The sequence below is a fragment of the Schistocerca serialis genome, chromosome 1 (genome assembly GCF_023864345.2).
Source record: "Schistocerca serialis cubense isolate TAMUIC-IGC-003099 chromosome 1, iqSchSeri2.2, whole genome shotgun sequence".
In the NCBI taxonomy this organism is placed as follows: Eukaryota; Metazoa; Arthropoda; class Insecta; order Orthoptera; family Acrididae; genus Schistocerca; species Schistocerca serialis.
The window spans coordinates 1,098,158,124-1,098,176,276 of record NC_064638.1 but is presented as its reverse complement, the minus strand read 5'-3'; the positions used below and the strand labels follow the sequence as shown (position 1 = coordinate 1,098,176,276).

The 18,153-nt window shown below is 42.2% G+C and overlaps 2 protein-coding genes across 3 annotated transcripts in view; both read right to left on the bottom strand.

The window, feature by feature from the left end:
* LOC126416328 (UDP-glucosyltransferase 2-like) overlaps positions 1–18,153 on the bottom strand; it is a 348,774-nt gene that overhangs the window by 235,785 nt on the left and 94,836 nt on the right. The gene's annotated exons all lie outside the window — the stretch shown is intronic.
* LOC126416372 (UDP-glucuronosyltransferase 2C1-like) overlaps positions 1–18,153 on the bottom strand; it is a 279,400-nt gene that overhangs the window by 235,858 nt on the left and 25,389 nt on the right. Inside the window, exon 2 of the mRNA XM_050084053.1 lies at positions 11,874–12,180. Within this exon, the coding sequence (XP_049940010.1) occupies positions 11,892–12,180 (289 nt within the window). The 3' untranslated portion in view covers positions 11,874–11,891. The remainder of the gene's footprint in view (positions 1–11,873; positions 12,181–18,153) is intronic.

The window sequence follows — 18,153 nt, the reverse complement described above, 5'->3', positions numbered from 1 at the left end:
TTTGGTACTCACCAAGGTTACCAGTGGATGTAATGTATGTAATGAGTCCCTGAGTGTACTTACACCTCAAACTGAAAATATTAACATTTTTGGTGTTGTTATCAGTGAACATCGTGTGCATTGACCCTAAGTACGCTGCAACCAAAACATGTGTTTCTTTAACTGGTTTTCTGTTGGCAGATGATTTTTATTCTGTTGAAGAACTGTATATAACATTTTGTTATCTTGTCAAATTAACTACCGCCAATGTCAGGTAGATTTGAATACTCACCAGCACAATGATAATTGTATATTTATTTTCTGTCTCTTTGCGCTATTTGGAATTCTATGTAATATTTATATCCACTCAATTGGACTTTTTTATGCTATTGGAGAACTATAAATAAAGTTTTGTTATCCTGTCAAATGAAGTGCTATCAATGTCAGATGGGTATGAGTGCTTACATCCACAAGATGATACTTGTATTTTTTTTCTTGACTATGTTGTTACAGCTTATCAATTACCTGTTATGTACATAACGTATGTAATCTTATGCTTATGTTCATGTATTCTACCACTTTTGTAAAACATCTGATGCTATTCTTCTCAATTTCGGGTGTACGTAAGAATTTTGCATTTGCTCGTTGCCAACATGTTAGGCAAGAATCTTAAAAGTGAAGGTGAAGGTTATGAATGTTGAACATGTATGATTCTGCTGTGTGCATTCACAAGCTCTGAGCCTGAAATATTATTAACGCAAGTTGCAGTGAGCGAGCAGTTGTCGAGAGGAGTCGGAAATGGTGAAGTAATCGGTTGCATGGTGCGGTGGAGAGAAGCCGCACGACATGTGAGGTCGCAGCCTGCCATGATCATGCTAGTAGCGCTGGAGGAGACTTCGGTATTAATTGAGGAACTTTTTAGTAATTTGCCTTTTTTGCTGCACGTAGTTGTTGGTTGCTTGTGCACTGGAGGGATTTTGTCACATTAGTGTATGGATACATTCAGAATAACATTCATATCTTTTTTGTGGTCAGAATCATGTTTATTGAGTACAGACATTGTGGAATAATTAAAAGTCTGTATAGAGTTTGTCAGAATTTAAACATCAGTTTTCTGAATACAGTAAATTAAAAGTTTTTATTGGTTTCTTTGATTTTTCTCTACATTGTTTAGGGTTAGTTGACCAAACCCTTCCTGATAATTACATTTCTATGTATAAACGTATGGCAGTAATTGTTGCAATTAGTCCATGCATTGCACTCTCATGGATCGCAGTACTGCTTTTTGAAGCATTTTTGCTTCTTGCTGATCATACAGTTGCAGTGGCAGAGCAGTTATTAGGATACGTTAGAGGATATTTTAAAACTTGCAGTCATGTGGTTGAACGTCACACACGTGTTTCTCTACATGTTTTAAAGTAATTTTGAATTCTTTTCAACATATTGCTTGAAATATCTTACTATCTCATGGAGTACCATGAGATCCACGTATTTGGTGGACCATTTACTTAGGGATGGACTGAGTTTTTGAGAGAAAAGCCAGAGCAGCTGCTGGACACTCCCTATCGCTTCAGTAGGAGTGTCACTTTTGTCTGCTGTTACGACGAGCTGTGCATCAGGGAGAAGGTGTTTTCAGGGTGATGGCGTGGGTGAAGCAATCTTTGATGCATTCAAACACTGCCTGCATCTGGTCCAGCCACAGACATTTTCGTTTGCCAAAGGTATGTTTGCAAGCAAGGGTTTATTTTAAGGCACTTGCAAAGCTGCTGCATGTGGAAGCTATTTTCTGTACAAATTTATCATGCCTAGGGTTCTGCATAATTCTTGGTAGTCTTGTAATGGAGGCAGTTGTCAGACGATCTCGACGTGTTGTGGTATAGGCCTTATTCCTGATGCATTTACAGTGTGTCTGAGAAGATGACTTCTTTCAGAAGGAGTTGACATTTTTCTTGGTTTGTTATGATGCTGTTGTCAGAGAGGTTATTGAAAACTTGGCATAAGAAAATGGGAGCTTGAAGAGTAACCCGTCGATAAAGCATTGCCATGATTGTGCCACGATTGCGGCTGTTTTTGGAATTCATCTGGCCACGTAGGTTTTCATGGATATGCCATTTTACAATCAAGGATTGTGGGTGAAGTCCTCCATCTTTGGAACAAAATATTTGCCTGTAGCGCGCGCCTTAAGGATTCTGTAGCTGCTGGACAGTCTGGCAAGACCGTCTTTCTTGTGGGCCAGTTTTATGGGTGGATTCCAGGAAGTATAAGAGGGTGGACTATGCCTTTTTGTAAGGATTCATCCACTGTCGCTTCAGCAACCCTTGGTAGGTCAGGTGGTAAGCGACATGGTCTGTGACACACTGTGGGCTGGATGTAGTGATGATTTTATGGACTGTTCCATTCTTAACGGAGCACTGTCTGAAATATACTTTGAGGGGTCACTCAAAAACTCAGTGGGGTCTGAGAAGACGAGCAGTCCTGTACTCACCTTTAAAGTGACCAATGGGAGTGAGGTTGTTACCAACCCCATGGGTGGTGAAAGAAGTGCCAAGTCGCCATGTTGTGAGTGTGTCAGCGAGGAGTAGGCAACGAGTGGAGGCTGTTGGCGTAATCTATCGATGTACTACTGTGTCATGAGGAGTTTGCATTCGACACCTTGAGTCTTGTCTCTGATGGTGTTCCTGTGGTGGCATAAATGAAAGTTCACTTTATGCATGACAGAAGAAAGCCGTTGAACGTGTTGCAATTGATTCGTCATGCAGAGGTCCTAATGACTTAAACATCGAGCCGGTCCGATGCACCTCAGCGAATCCTGCGTTTAGTTTGGAAAATTGTATAGTGGGCTGAAGTTACGTGCGGCAGCAACATATGTTGCGTAATACCAATGGAAGCAGTTCTGCTCAGAGACGTGTTGCGGAGGCGCGGACGTGTCATCATAGTTGACAGTGTTCCGCACAGGTGCAGTGTGCTCTATGACATGCTGCGTAGGGCTAGGCACGATGCAGACGGCGATGTCGTGTGCACGTGCAGGCATGACGCAATTAGCGGTATTCTGTGCGGGTGCGGCATGGATGGCAGGGAAGTAGGGATTTGTTGATGCTATGCGAAAGTCAACGCTCCGGCCAGGTATAATGACGCCAGAGTCAACTGGGGTCGGCAGAGGCTCGACTGGTAGCTGGTGGACCAACGCTTGTACTACCGTTGGAGTTGTGACTCGTGGCCATCGCGATTCTTGTCAACATTATTATTGCTTTCTCTTGTAGTATGACCGAGTATATCCGATCGGCGAGCTTCAGGCGTGCGTCCAAGGGATCGTCTTCATGAACGACCATCGTCAGTTGCACTTGCAGGTGTAGTTTTACAATCCTCAGGATTCATAACGTGCGATCAGGCACAAAATGGATGATTTCACGCGATGTGAATATGCTGTCTGAGATGGAAAATCACAAATTCGGTTGGTATGGCCAGAAAGGCGGTAGTGTGAGGTGCGTCCAATGGCCGGAAGACTCCCAGGCCGATGTTCGTAGTGATAGAACTGCCACGCCAGCATTGTCCATTGCTGGCATGACATGATGCTTGGGAGGCGACGTGGTACGGTAGGAGATGCAGCCAGCTGCATGAGTTCCGAAGCTATCGTATTTGCGCGCAGCGCCTTTGTCTCGTCGAAAGTGATTAAACACGTATTCAACGGGTTGAATTGCCGTGGCTCGGGTGTACCCTGGTTTGTGAAAAAACGGCTTCCAATTGGAATCAAAAGGTACATTGTCACCTTCCATTGTTTGGCATTGTTGTACACAACATAGCAATGTCCGTTGTCACTCAGCTGGCGTCGTGGTCCGAGAAACGTTGTCTACTAGAGATGGGCAAACTGAAACACGTAACTATTTCGAAACAAATGAAACAGTACAATGTAATGTTTCGATACGATGTTTCGAAACAGTGAAACAGTTTTTGTTTTGTAATCTAACAAACCTACACATTTTATCATCTTGAATGTCTACTGTATAAGTATGTCCATATAACCATAAATGAGGTGCGAGAGCGCTAATCACATCGCAGAAAGTATGAAACTATCACTTAGGCGTCTTGGCAGTTTCGTATTTCCTGAAGCAAATGCGCTGTTTCCGTGTCGTGTGACTTTCATACTTCTCAATTGGCTGAGGACAGCAATGACAGAAGAACCACCACGAACGGAACTGGAGGTGGGAGCAAACTGCAGAAACAACGGATATGCTACTGGGATTCCCACATTCCGTTAGTATGGATAATATACCCATCTTGCTAATTTCCATGCACACAAAGGGAATCATTGTGGATAATAGGCACCGTGACTATAGACTCACAAATAATGCCAAATAATTCGAATAAATAACAAAATATAACAGAAAGAATTTTGTCTTTTAAGGTGTTTCGAGCCGTTACTATAAATTCACTATGCTTCCCAGCCCTTCCCGTTCACCATTACACTATGAGTGATACGTCAAACAGATTGCTTGCAATTATACCTATATCAAATTTATGTATATGTCTAATAACTGTCACTTTACGCCTTTTTTATTCAAAATGTTGTAGGCCTACTTGCGTTTCTTAATATGATTACTGTACATGACCAGAGAAATGTATGTTGTAAAAAAGAAAGTGTAATTTAACTGAATGATTTTCACATATTTATTATTTTGAATGTGAATAGTATGCGTTGTTTTATTGTTTCATGCTATTGCTTGTCAAAAAGATTTCGACACTCTTGAAAGTGTTTCACGAAGTGGTATGTTGTGTTTCAGTACCTATGCCGAGCCTGAATCTCGTCCGACACAGCGCGGAATGAAACATCACTGTTTCGATACAATTAGTCCGTTCCAAGCAGAGGTGGACTGAAACAGCCTTATTTTGAAACAACGATACAGTTTCTGTGTCTGGCTCGAGATCGAATCTGGTCCGGTTACCCGAGACAGGGGCGGAATGAAACACCACTGTTTCGCAACAGTGAACCACAGCCGTTCCGAAACACTGAATCAGTTCCACGTATCGGTACACTGTATCGAAACAGAAACAGTGGCCAAGTCTATTGTCTACCAGTGAAAACTGCACAGCATAATGTGGGCACGTCGGCAACATCGTCGTTGAGGAATAGACAGATACGTTCAATTTATATGCGGGGAGTCACCATTGTTGATCCACAGGGAATAGGAAATGACTACAACGAAAAACCACGCGATCGCAATATTCCGACGAACAATACTTACTCATAGGACGAGCATACACAAACAAACATACGGAAACAGTAAAATGAAATTAAATGATAGTGTGGCACTGATGGCCGGGGAAGTTCGGCCGCTGGGTGCGTCTTATTTCAGATGACGGCACACTGGCGCGTCGGTGATGATGAAATGATGAGGACAGCACAACGCTCAGTCCACGTGCGGAGAAAACCTCCAATCCGGCCAGTAATCAAGCAGTGTTCCCATATTGATATCGTACAGGCAATTAAATATGGAGCAGTCAAAATAATGCATTTTTAGTCATTAATTTTGTCTGTTGTGAATATTATGAATTCTGTTAATTATTTCTGATTAGAGGTGTTTGATTACTACTGTGAATGAAGGTGTAAATGAAAAGCAATATGAGAATATTGGCATGTCTATTAACTGAGTATACGGTAGTGGAAAATTGTGTCTGTAGAGTCTAGAAAGGATCTGGAGCTCAGCTATCATCACGACTGGAAAGGCTTACTTGCAGCTCTGAAAATATGTTTTAATTCTGCGAAATTATGACCTTAAAAAGACGGTGGAAAGTTGTAAAGTATTTACGGACGAACAACAAAGACGAACGTGTAAATTTTGGATTTTTTGTGTGAACTGTGACTTTTGTACAACTTAAATCCGGGTGACATACTGCGCAAGACGTGACCGAGATGTGAACGTTCGAAATGACCGAGTTCTGGAATACTAAGCGAGAATTCTGTTTCACAGGAAACCCATTTGCTAATTAGCCGGTGTCAAGTTAAGCCACATACTACAAGCTGGCTACTGAAAGTGACCGTAATTACGTGTGAATGTTGTAAGTGTAACATTCAATTAGATCAGATTTGTCAGTTAATTTGTATCCGAGAAGTGACAATATAAACGAATTTTCATTCTGCAACTTGCTCTCATTTAATAGCTAGTAAAAACCTGGAGTTCGGAAAGCATTATATGTACCCTTTAGGCATGATTAATGCAGCCAGTTTATGCTATAATTTCTCTAGCCAAGGAACATCATTCGTTTTCTAACAGCAGAGAAAGACCACCGAAAGGTGAGTGGAATATTTTTCTGTTGGCGAACAAACCGGCAACGCGCCGACACAAGAATGCCTTACAACGAATAAAAAACAAAACTGAACACCTCTTTCATCGATACGCACAAGCACAGCCTTGCAGGTCGTATGCAGTAAACAGTTTAAATTAGAAGCTCTGCTGGAGCAAAAGGGATGTTCTAACTCATCCCATAGGGGTTCCATCGGGTTCAGGGCGGTACCCTGGTCAAGTCAGGAATGTTATTGTCTACACGCTATTGCTTCATAGATTCTGATTTATTACAAAATAATATGTTCTCAATAGTTTGCTCATTTGCTTACTGCATTCTGTTGGTCGTTCATAACAGCGAAAAGCATGCAGTGCAAGAGCTGTGTTTCACAGTAAAGAAGATGGAAAAAAAAGGTTCAAATGGCTCTGAGCACTATGTTACTTGACATCTATGGTCATCAGTCCCCTAGAACTTACAAGGGAACCTCCCCATCGCACCCCCCTCAGATTTAGTTATAAGTTGGCACAGTGGATAGGCCTTGAAAAACTGAACACAGATCAATCGAGAAAACAGGAAGAAGTTGTGTGGAACTATGAAAAAAATTAGTAAAATATACAAACTGAGTAGTCCATGCGCAAGATAAGCAACATCAAGAACACTGTCAGTCAAGGAGCGCCGTGGTCGCGTGGTTAGCGAGAGCAGCTACGGAATGAGAGTTCCTAGGTTCAAGTCTTCCCTCGAGTGAAAAGTTTAATTATTTTCAGTTTATGTGACAAACTCTTATGTTTTCATCACTTTTTTGGAAGTGATTATCACATCCACAAGAAAACCTAAATCGGGCAAGGTAGAAGAATCTTTTTACCCATTCGCCAAGTGTACAAGTTAGATGGGTCGACAACATATTCCTGTCATGTGACGCACATGCCGTCACCAGTGTCGTATAGAATATATCATACGTGTTTTCCCGTGGAGGAATCGGTTGACCTATGACCTTGCGATCAAATGTTTTCGGTTCCCATTGGAGAGGCACGTCCTTTCGTCTACTAATCGCACGGTTTTGCGGTGCGGTCGCAAAACACAGACACTAAACTTAATGCAGTGAACAGAGACCAGAGACGTCAATGAACGAACGGACAGATCATAACTTTGCGGAAATAAAGAAAGTAAAATTTTCAGTTGAGGGAAGACTTGAACCAAGGACCTCTCGCTCCGCAGCTACTCACGCTAACCACGGGACCACAGCGCTCCTAAGCATATATTTTCCTTGATGTTGCCTATCTTCCGCGTGGACTACTCAGTTTGTATATTTTACTAATTTTTTCACGGTTCCACACAAGTTCTTCCTGTTTTCTCGATTGATCTGTGTTCAGTTTTTCAAGCCCTATCCACTGTGCCAACTTATAACTGAATCAGAGGGGGATGCGATGGGGAGGTTCCCTTGTTAGAACTACTTAAACCTAACTAACCTAAGGACAGCACACAACAACCAGTCATCACGAGGCAAAGAAAATCTCTGACCCCGCCGGGAATCGAACCCGGGCGCGGGAAGCGAGAACGCTACCGCACGACCACGAGCTGCGGACAAAGAAGATGAACAAGTCCTCATAATTCTTACGGTGTACATTTTAGGGCCCATGTTTACTGCACATTTTTCTTTGTTTTGGTATATACTAACGTCTCTTAAAATTTGGAATAACTTTTATAACACCGTGTATATTTTAGACATATACTGGTAGGTAACCTCTTACAAGCTCTGAACGACATGCTGTGAGTTTTTTCGATGTTTAGTGACTACGAATCGTCTAGGAACGATTTATTACTGTTCATCAAACACGTCTTCTGACCTGTAATGTATATGCCAATGGAAATAATGTAATGAGATACCTTTTCATAAAATATTTTGTGTATGGAGCTGGGGCTATACACAGCCAGATATACACTGACGGAAAAAAATTGCAACGCCAAGAAGTTGTGGGATATAAACGAAAGTTGATAGGCGTATTATTATTACATCTGAAAGAGCCACTATGAAGATGCAAATACGGTTTGCTTTAAATATAGGCTGCAACGGTCGTTAACGTTAGTTACGTTTGAGACTGGACGTGGAGAGTTGATGTTAGTCAAGAATGCCTTTAAGGCGACGAAGATGCCTTATCAACACCTCACTGGTGAGGACTACGAGAAGCTGGATGTTCCTTTTGCGATATTGCAGAAAGACTTGGCAGGAATTTAGCCACTGTACCTGACTGCCGGCAGCGGTGATCATGAGAATGTACGGTCGCAAGTGGATTGGGCTCCGGAAGGCCACGTTGCACAACCGAGAGGGAAGACCATCGTGTTCGGTGTGTGGCTCTGGCGTATCGTACTGCATCTGCAGCAGCAATTTGAGCAGCAATTGGCACCATAGTGACACAATGAACTGTCACAAATCGGTTACTTCAAGGACAGGTCCGAGCCAGACACTCTGTAGTGTGCATTCCACTGACCCCAAAGCACTGATTTTGGTGACTTCGGTGGTGTCAACCGAGAGCTCGTTGGAAGTCAGGCTGTTGAGTCTGATAAAAGCTTGATCTGCCGCGTTGCCAGCGATCGCCGTGTGTTGGTTAGTAGGAGGCCAGTTGAGAGCAAGAAACAATCTGCCCGCGTGCTAGATACACTGGAGCAACAACTGGAATTATGGTCTGGAGTGTGATTTCTTATGACAACAGGAGCACTTTCGTGGTTATTCCACACACGCTGACGACAAATTTGTACGACAGTTTGGTGATGGGACCTGTTGTGCTGCCATTCATGAACAGCATTCGAGTGGCTGTTTTCCAATAGCGTAACGCCCGCCTACATATCACTGTTGTAATCCAACATGCTCCACCAAGTGTCGAAATATTACCTTGGCCTGCTCGATCACCATATGGGCGCAGATGGGACATCATTGGACGAAAACTCCAGCATCATCCACAAAGAGCACTAACCGTCTCTGTATTGAAGGACCAGGGCAACTGGCATGTAACTTCATACCACAAATTGACGTCCGATACCTGTACAACACAACACATGCACGTCTGCATGCTTGCTTTCAACATTCTGGCGGTTATCCGATTATCAGTGTACCAGCATTTCACACTCGTAATGACTTATCTAGCGCTTACATTAACCAGTGATCTCGAAATGTTAATCACTTACATATGCTACCTAGACAAACGTATTCCCGCAATTTCAATACTTTACATTCTTTGATGTCATAATTTTTTTTCCATCAGTGTATCTTCAACGAGGGGCGTTTGAAAAGTCCGTGCAAAAATAAAAACTACTTACGTGTTTGGGGAAAACCTTTTTTTATTTTTCGACATAGTCTCCTTTTACACTTATACACTTCGTACAACGCTGTTCTAATTTGCTGATCACTTCCGAATGATAGGAATTGTCCAAGTCTGCAAAACAACTATTAGTTGCTGCAATCATCTCCTAGTTTGAATAAAATCTTTGTCCCGCCAGGCATTTCTTCAAATTGGGGAACAAATAGTAGTCCGAGGGAGCCAAGTCTGGAGCACAGGGGGGATGTGAAACGAGTTGGAGTCCTACTTCCATTAGTTTTGCGACCACAACTGCTGAGGTGTGTGCTGGTGCATTGTCGTTATGGAAAAGGACTTTTTTGCGGTCCAATCGCCGGCGTTTTTCTTGCAGCTCAGTTTTCAAACGGTCCAATAACGATGAATAATATACACCTGTAATAGTTTTAGCCTTTTCCAGATAGTCGATGAGGATTATCGCTTGCGAATCCCAAAAGACAGTCGCCATAATCTTTCTGGCCGAAGGAATGGTCTTCGCCTTTTTTGGTGCAGATCTCCCTTGGTAACCCATTGTTTAGATTGTTGTTTGGTCTCAGGAGTACAGTAATGTATTCATGTTTCATCCACAGTGACGAAACGAAGGTTAAAGTCCTGCGGATTCTTCCTGAACAGCTACTAACCATCCTTGCAACACTTGACATGATTCCGTTTTTGGTCAAGCGGAACCCATCTTACGGTTAGCTTTCTCATGTTCAAATGTTTGTGCAAAAGATTATTACCCGTGCATTCGAGATGCTCACAGCACTAGCACCTCAACTCTTCTGTCATACATCACCATATCATAGATTTTATCAATGATTTCTGGAGTCGTAACCTCCACAGGCCGTCCAGAGCGTTCAGCATCACTTGTGCCCATATAACCACTCCGAAAATTTTGAAACCACTTATAAACTGTTCTAATCGAAGGTGCAGAGCCACTGTAATGTTAATAAAGCTTCTCTTTAGTCTCCTGAGGCGTTTTGCCTTTCATAAAGTAATGTTTAATCACCACACGAAATTCTTTTTCGTCCGTTTTTGACTACCTTGATTCACACGAATGCTAAACACAAAGAAATAGACCAATATGGCTGAAACTTGGTGTGCGTTCTTTCCAAACGTCTATCTAAACATGACCTCGATACGCGCCGGTGGTGCCATCTCTCGGACTTTGAACGGACCTTTCAAACGCCCCTCGTATATGACGATAGCCCTATACACATGCAGATATATGTGATGTGTGACTCCCGGTCACTAAATTTCTGAAGATGTCCCGTGTCTGTCAAGTGAAACGCATCAGTTGCCAGCAGCCATAAAATGCTTAACACCCAATGAAATTCAGTTTGAGAGAAGCCTAAAGGATTTATTGTTGGCCAACTCCTTCTACTCCACTGACGAATTTCTCAGTAGAATCAAGCTATTTTTGTATATATAAAAGTACAATCTAACTTCCGCGCCATTTCAGTGCAGTAATGTGTTCATTGTAAATAAGTATTGCAGTAAATGTTGATGGTGTTGGGACAGCAATAAGCCACAAATTTTCTTTCAGTTCCTTTATTCAAAGGGTACCGTTACCGGTTTCGAATCGTTGCGATTCATCTTCAGACGGTTTACACGCTTTCCTTATAACATGTGGTGTGTTTTTTTACAGATTAATTGTCCTAAAATATAACACCATCAACATTTGTCTTCAAATAAGAGCCATGGCCTCCAACTATGTCATCATATGACAAAATTGCAGCAAATATCGTAGTAGTTATATTATATGTTTATTACCTTATTAAATAAATAAAACATTTTTTTAATTTTAAATGCAGTGCATTAATGCGATCTTAGTAAATGAGTGTTCCAAAATGATTCTTTCATACAGTGTTCATTAAAAAAATGAGGACTATTCCACTTGGAACCTGTGGAAGGTACATTAGCTTATCTGTTTTAGTTGTAAATATTTGTCATGTATTATTGCTTTTCTGACACGTTCTACATCCTGGAGGACCTCCTCACTACGGATCAATTGGAATGAAAGTAAATCTAATCTAATCTAAAGCAAAGAAAATTTGTATGCGAATTGTAATGCTCCAAAATCTTCATTAAAATATTTGTTATGTTTTATACTCAGCATATCAATCCATCCACTATTTAGAATGCTGTGTTGCACAAATTGCTAATTTTTTGTTCTGATGAATGCAGAGAATTTCTTTTGATTGTGCTGACATAACTGCAGTGGGGAGAAGTCAGATTATATGGCGTGCGAGTGATCGACCCCACTGAACTCAAGAAGGTATCTTGGACCTCGAAGCGCCGGTGTCATCACTGCTTTTTCTTCGACTCAGCATAGGCTGCACGTGTGGCGCGCGGGCGGCGACACCTGCGGACCACAAAGAGGCAGAGGAAGACTGGCGCCAGTGCGCAGACGACGACGAAGGCCGCGACGTCGAGCAGCAGCAGCTGCCACCAGCTGAGGTCGAGCGCCGCGCTGCGCATGTGCGGTGCGCCGCCGTGCCTCAGCACGTACTCCGTCCAGTAGACAGCGCGCTCCAGTGGCGGCTGTGGCTGGTCGCGGAACAACCGTGACAGTTCCGCTGCCCGCTGCCGGTACCTGCAACGTCACGCCAGCCGCACAGCACCACTAGAGACACACTGACTTGGCGCCACAACGGTAACACAAACACACACACACAAAAAAGAAGAAAAAAGGACGCACCACGAAGGAATTATCAAAATGGGACAGAATTGGTAGGTGTCATTTACAACTACAGACAAACAAGTGATTACAGTTTCAGAAAAAATCGGATGATTTATTCCAGGGCAAGTGCTTGGGAAAGTGCTTCACAAATTGAGCACGCCGATAACACGTTAGTCCACCTCTGGATAATATGCAAGCAGTTATTCGGCTTGTCATTGATTGACTCAGTTGTTGGATGTCCTTCCAAGGCATATCGTGCCAAATTCTATCAAACTGAGGCGTTGGAACTTCAAACTTTCGAGCTGATTAGGGGGCTCTACCAATAACACTCCAAATGTTCTCATTTGGGGAGAGATCCAATGACCTTGCCGGTCAGAGTAGGGTTTGACACAAACGAAGACAAGCAGCAGGAAGTCGCTGTGTGCGTGCTGGCATTATCCCTTTCAGACGATGTGGTTCCGTTTGAACCTACCTACGACTGTCTTACTTCGTGGCAAATGCACATTAACTACATCTCTAGCTACCTTCCACGCCACCAGTAGGTGCTGCCCTCTAGAAGCTGCAGCTTGAACTACTTCATATGCTTCAAATCTTAGCAGTTAGACGAGCAAACATAGGAGCCATTTTTGACTGCGGTCCACGACTGTCTGTGTTTTCAAATTGTGACTGAATTTGTCTCTATAAGGTATAAGCAATTATACTCTGCGTATTGCGATAGAAATTAAATTTATGTACTTATTTTCACGATTGTAGTAGTGGTTCCTTTAGAAAGCACTGCGACTCTAAGAGCAACATGACTAGCTGTGGCCAGTTGTTGTATTTACTCCCCTCCCCCACACGGATCCTGTATGACCACATTCCGTTCCCGCACCTCCTCCTTTTCCTCTAACGGATACAGATCCTCTACACCTCCCGCAAACTTGATCCCCCTCACCCGCTTATCTCTCCCATCCTCTCCCACCCCCGTCCACTGCCGCACCTGTATTCCCACATCCCACCTGCTCTCCATCTCTCCATTCTCCATACCCTCGCATAAGGTGCCTTCCGCCAACTCCGCCTCCCTGATGATGCCCGCATCCCCTCCATCTATCCCTCCTACCAATTTTGATCCTCCCCTTCCACCCCCTGTGTTTTTTCCCAAGGGCACACTCTCTCCCTTCTCTCGCTCCTCCCTACCTCCCTCCCTCCTCTCCCCCAGGCTTCCCCTACCCACCTGACCTTCTTTCCTCCCCCTCCCCTCTCGTCTGTCACTGGCATCTACACCCGCCCTTCTCCCTCCTCCCCCACCTTTTCCAGTAGGGCAGGTCCCTGGACTCGTACATGACCAGTGAACATTCACGCGCCAGAGATCATTGCCATTGGTTTTTTGTGTGCCATCGTGTTAGTGCCTTAGTGTTTCACTGTCCGTGCTCCTCGTTCACGTGTGTCGTTTCTGTCATCTATGTTTGTGTATCAGTGCTGAACGTTTTTTTATTTCGCTACGCCTGTGAAGGGCTCCATGTGTTTTACTTTGTGTGTCTACTATTTGCTATCCACCAATTTGTTTTTGCTTTTCTATCTCTTCATCTGTACTACTTGTAATGTCTGTGGCCGAAGAGTGGCGTAGTTTTGCCGCTGCCGGCCTACCTTGTATAAGGTATAAAATGACAATAAAGGAAAAAAAAGTTATTGTATTTCCAGTTTCACACGTTGTACTCTCGCAGAATAAATGAAGCCGAAATTCTGGCGTGCCTTTTGAAAGGGTTTACTTCTGATGCCGACTCAGAGATTGAAAACAGCAGTGAAAGTGGAGATGATTAACACAAAATGAACAGTTGCTCAATGACCAAATAAATATTGGAAACCAGACTCTAATAAAATAATTTATGAAATTACATGAAATAGAAAAGAGCCCTTTCCATCCTTCACCCTCTCCCACTCTCCCACCCAATCCCCCCCCCCTTCCAGTTTCATTTCACTTCTTGCTCCTCACCTCCTCCAACTCACACTTCATCACGGTACTAAACACTTATGTCCACTCATCATGGCTTCTGCCTCACCCACCGAAAAGAAATCACCACTAAACTTCACCACTCTTACACAGTACATAAATACACAGCAACATAATTAAACAGAATTATACTCATACAATAAACTAAAAAAATGAGTAAAGGTCAAAGACAAACTAATAGCAATGTTATGTTGGCAACACTACAAAACGCAAACCACAATACATACTTAGAAGAATAAAAAACAAGCAGAAAACAGTCCTGTGCGGAAAAGTGTGCTGTGTAAAACATAAAAAATGCTTAATTCTACAGAGCATCTAAAAATTAGACTACAACTATCACTGTATAAAGAGGAAAAGCATCGATGATGTGCTAGCTGACGGCATTTCACGATGTCGGCGAGAAATCAAGCGGAAATCACCTTAAGTAAAAATCAACATATTGCTAAATAACTGTTTTTCAATCTTAAGGCAAATCAAAATGTAAATAACTCAATTACAGATCACTGGTGATGCTTTACCTCAAGCAAGCGAGACGCGTCTCGTGGAAACAAAAAACATGCACTTCTTTGTGGCTGCAACGACAGAACGAAAATACCCTCAACAATTGTAAAGCAACTACGGACAACATGGCCACATAAACGAAGAATTGGAGATGATGTGTTAGCTAAAGACAGTGATCTCGATTTGGCGATAGTACGCAGTAACAAATAGTTTTCCAAGCTAATCAGAAATTCCTGGAAGTCAAAGCGTATCATGAGAAAAAAAATAAATAAATAAAAAAAAGTAAAACTGGTGTACCATATAAAAAATATACAACAGAAGCAAAGCATCTCCCAATAGATAGCGGGATGTGTGTTCTCTGTCAAGTAGCCCTATGCCTACCCGCAGAAAGAAACTGCATTTTATTTTACCACCAAAACGCTACGGTATTTCATACACAGCGGCTGCATTTGAAACCTCCCCATATGTGTTCAGTTAATGTATGTGACACGTGTTTTTCACATTGTTCTGTCTCGACGTACGTCTAAGAATCTAATTAAAAAAGAAAATTGAAAAAATCTAACATTTAGTATTTCTGGTCTGAAAGGGTTGTCTTGGTGAAATGTAAGCCGAGGAGGGTTGCCATGAAGGCCAACAAAACGGAGTGTAGAATATCGTTGACGTACTGCTGTGCTGTAAGGATACGAAGAAAATGGAGAGAGATTGTCTTGGACATGATACAGGATTTGTGGTGGACATAATGAAAACAAAGGCGTTTCTCGTTGCGGTGGAATCTTCTCGCGAAGTTTCAGGCACCAACTATCTCCTCTGAATCCGAAAATATTTTATTGTTGCCGACCTACATAGAGAGAAACGATCATCATAATAAAATAAAGGAAATCAGAGCTCGCACGGAAAGATATAGGTCTTCGTTTTTCCCGTGAACTGTTCGTGAGTAGAATAATCGAGAATTATTCTGAAGCTGTTTCGAGGAAGCTTCTGCCAGGCAGAAATAGTGTGATTTGTAGAGTATCCATGAAGACGTAGATGTATGCTGACATTGCCACAAGTATAATGTGATTCGTCATTCCAAATCATTCGTTATCAGTCATCCATTGTCCATGGGAACAGTAGCATGTTGGTACAGAATACCGCTGACGCCCACAATGCACAGCGACATGCGCAGTGAACAAAGAGTTGTAAGCTGGCTGCGGTGGGAGTAAGAGCGGTTGTAAGATCGTTGTGACGTAGCAAGGCGGTCCTCGCTTAGTATTACGAAACAAATTGAAATGTTAAGTCGATTTCAAGTGAATTTGTATAAATAAATCGTGTTTAGTCTTTGTGGTGTTACTGATTTGGGCAGACAGAGATCCTGAGTCATCATAATTAAGATTATTGCTCAACAAAGCTAAGTATTACGGTTGGCTGAAATAGTATCAAATTATCCTAGATTTAACACTGTTAATATTGTACATGAAGAATTATCAATGCAGTTGGGCATTAGAAAGTGTGGCGACGCATGTGTCGGACTACGATTTCATCACTTTCTTCGGCTACATCGGAGAATAAAACATAGCAACATCGTGTGTGCATCAGTTATTTGCGACAGTAGTAGTTCGTATCGAACTGGATTCAACATTGTTTAGGACTGATTAGGAAAGAAACTGTGAACATTATTAACGAATTTAAATTATGCATAGGCATCAATTATAATGAACAGTGATTATTGTGAACATTATTACAATGGCTGACACAGAACAAAACGATGGTGACATTATTAATGAGGAAGGACAATTCGACGATTCAGTTAATGTAGAAAAGAGTTGTGAACTCGATCATTCCGCGAGCTGTGTAAGAGAAGATTTGTGATTCAAACACAAAAACGCATAGTTCAGCACCAGCAGAGTTACAAAATGAGAATTAGTTTTCATTTACTGTTGCAGATATTGCAAAAGAGTGAAAAACTCGACCAGCAAATGGAAAAACTTAATCGGGAAACTGAAAAAACTAATAAATAAATTGAATAAATGACTCAAGAGATGAGGGACAATTGTGTGATGAAACTGATAATGTGTGAGTAGAGCTTACTAATACACTTAGTCAGAAAAAAAGATGAATTCCGAAGACAAGGTAACAAGAAGCGTAATGGACTCAAAACTGAAATTCAAGACACGTAAATGCAGATTTACTAACGATACAAACGAAGTACCGTGACAAATGCAGAAAATGTTAAGACACCGGGCGTTATTAGTGGCAATGTATTTATCTCATGCAGTGATTGTGCTGAAATGGAAATATTGCATGAGGCAGGTGGTGTTGAAGTGATTTCCGAGTCGTCAAAAGTGGACAAACTTCCAAAGAAAACACTGAAAATTCGTGAAAACTGTGATGTTTGGCATATTGTGTGTGAGTTGTGTAAAGATACGGTAGTGTGGGACAGACTGTCAGTATTTTGTTATCAATTGCGACTGAGCTGGTGGAAGAGGTTCGTGTTCGAATAATGCAAAAAGTTTAAACACATACTACATACGTTTGATGTCTGTCCTGTCGAACACGTCCGCAACTGGGCATTGAAATAATTCAATAGCGAAAGTTGAAAAATTGTGCCAGGCCGAGATTCGAACCCAGATTTCCACTTTATGCGAATGCTCACCTTAACTGCTTCAGCTACCCAAGCATGCTTTTCATCCGACACGAATTCTCACCTTACAGAACACCTATTGTCTCGCAGCATTTTCTGTATACTTTATCCGTTCCGTCAAACATGTCTGACAGAACAGACACCACTGTTTTTTGATACAGCAGCTGTAAATATCACTATCTTGAGGAAGGTATCAACTTCAGATGCAAATAGGCATCGAAATATTTCAATGGCGGAAGTTGAAAATTTTTGTCGGACTGGGACTCGAATCCAGATTTCCCTCTTTGCGCGAAAGGTATTCTCAACTGCTTTGGCAGTCCGAAAACTCTTTCCGTGTGAGCCAAATTCTCAACTCATCACACATTTGAAAGTACCATCCTTGTTCATTTACCTCATTTGCTCGCAGGAATCCCTGTACTACGTTACGACCCCATTCTGTATCCGCACTGAGGATATCATAGCATTCAAGTTTACAGATAAATCATATATGTGTGGCGCCTGTTCTGTCTGCGATGTATTTTCTTACCGGTTCGAATACAACACATTGACAATCTAGCCGTTGTGCAATTGTTGTGAACTGCACTTTCCAAGACAATACAATCGACTCTTCAGCAACCCACATTCATCAAACATCAAAGTGCACTTTCAGTGCAGTGCTTCAACAGCAGACAATATTGTCAAACAATGGGGTACTACAAACGATTTATTTTGTGACTTCCGTGCCGCTTCCGCTTCGCACGAAAATCTGGCACATACTGAGCCACGACTGTCCGAC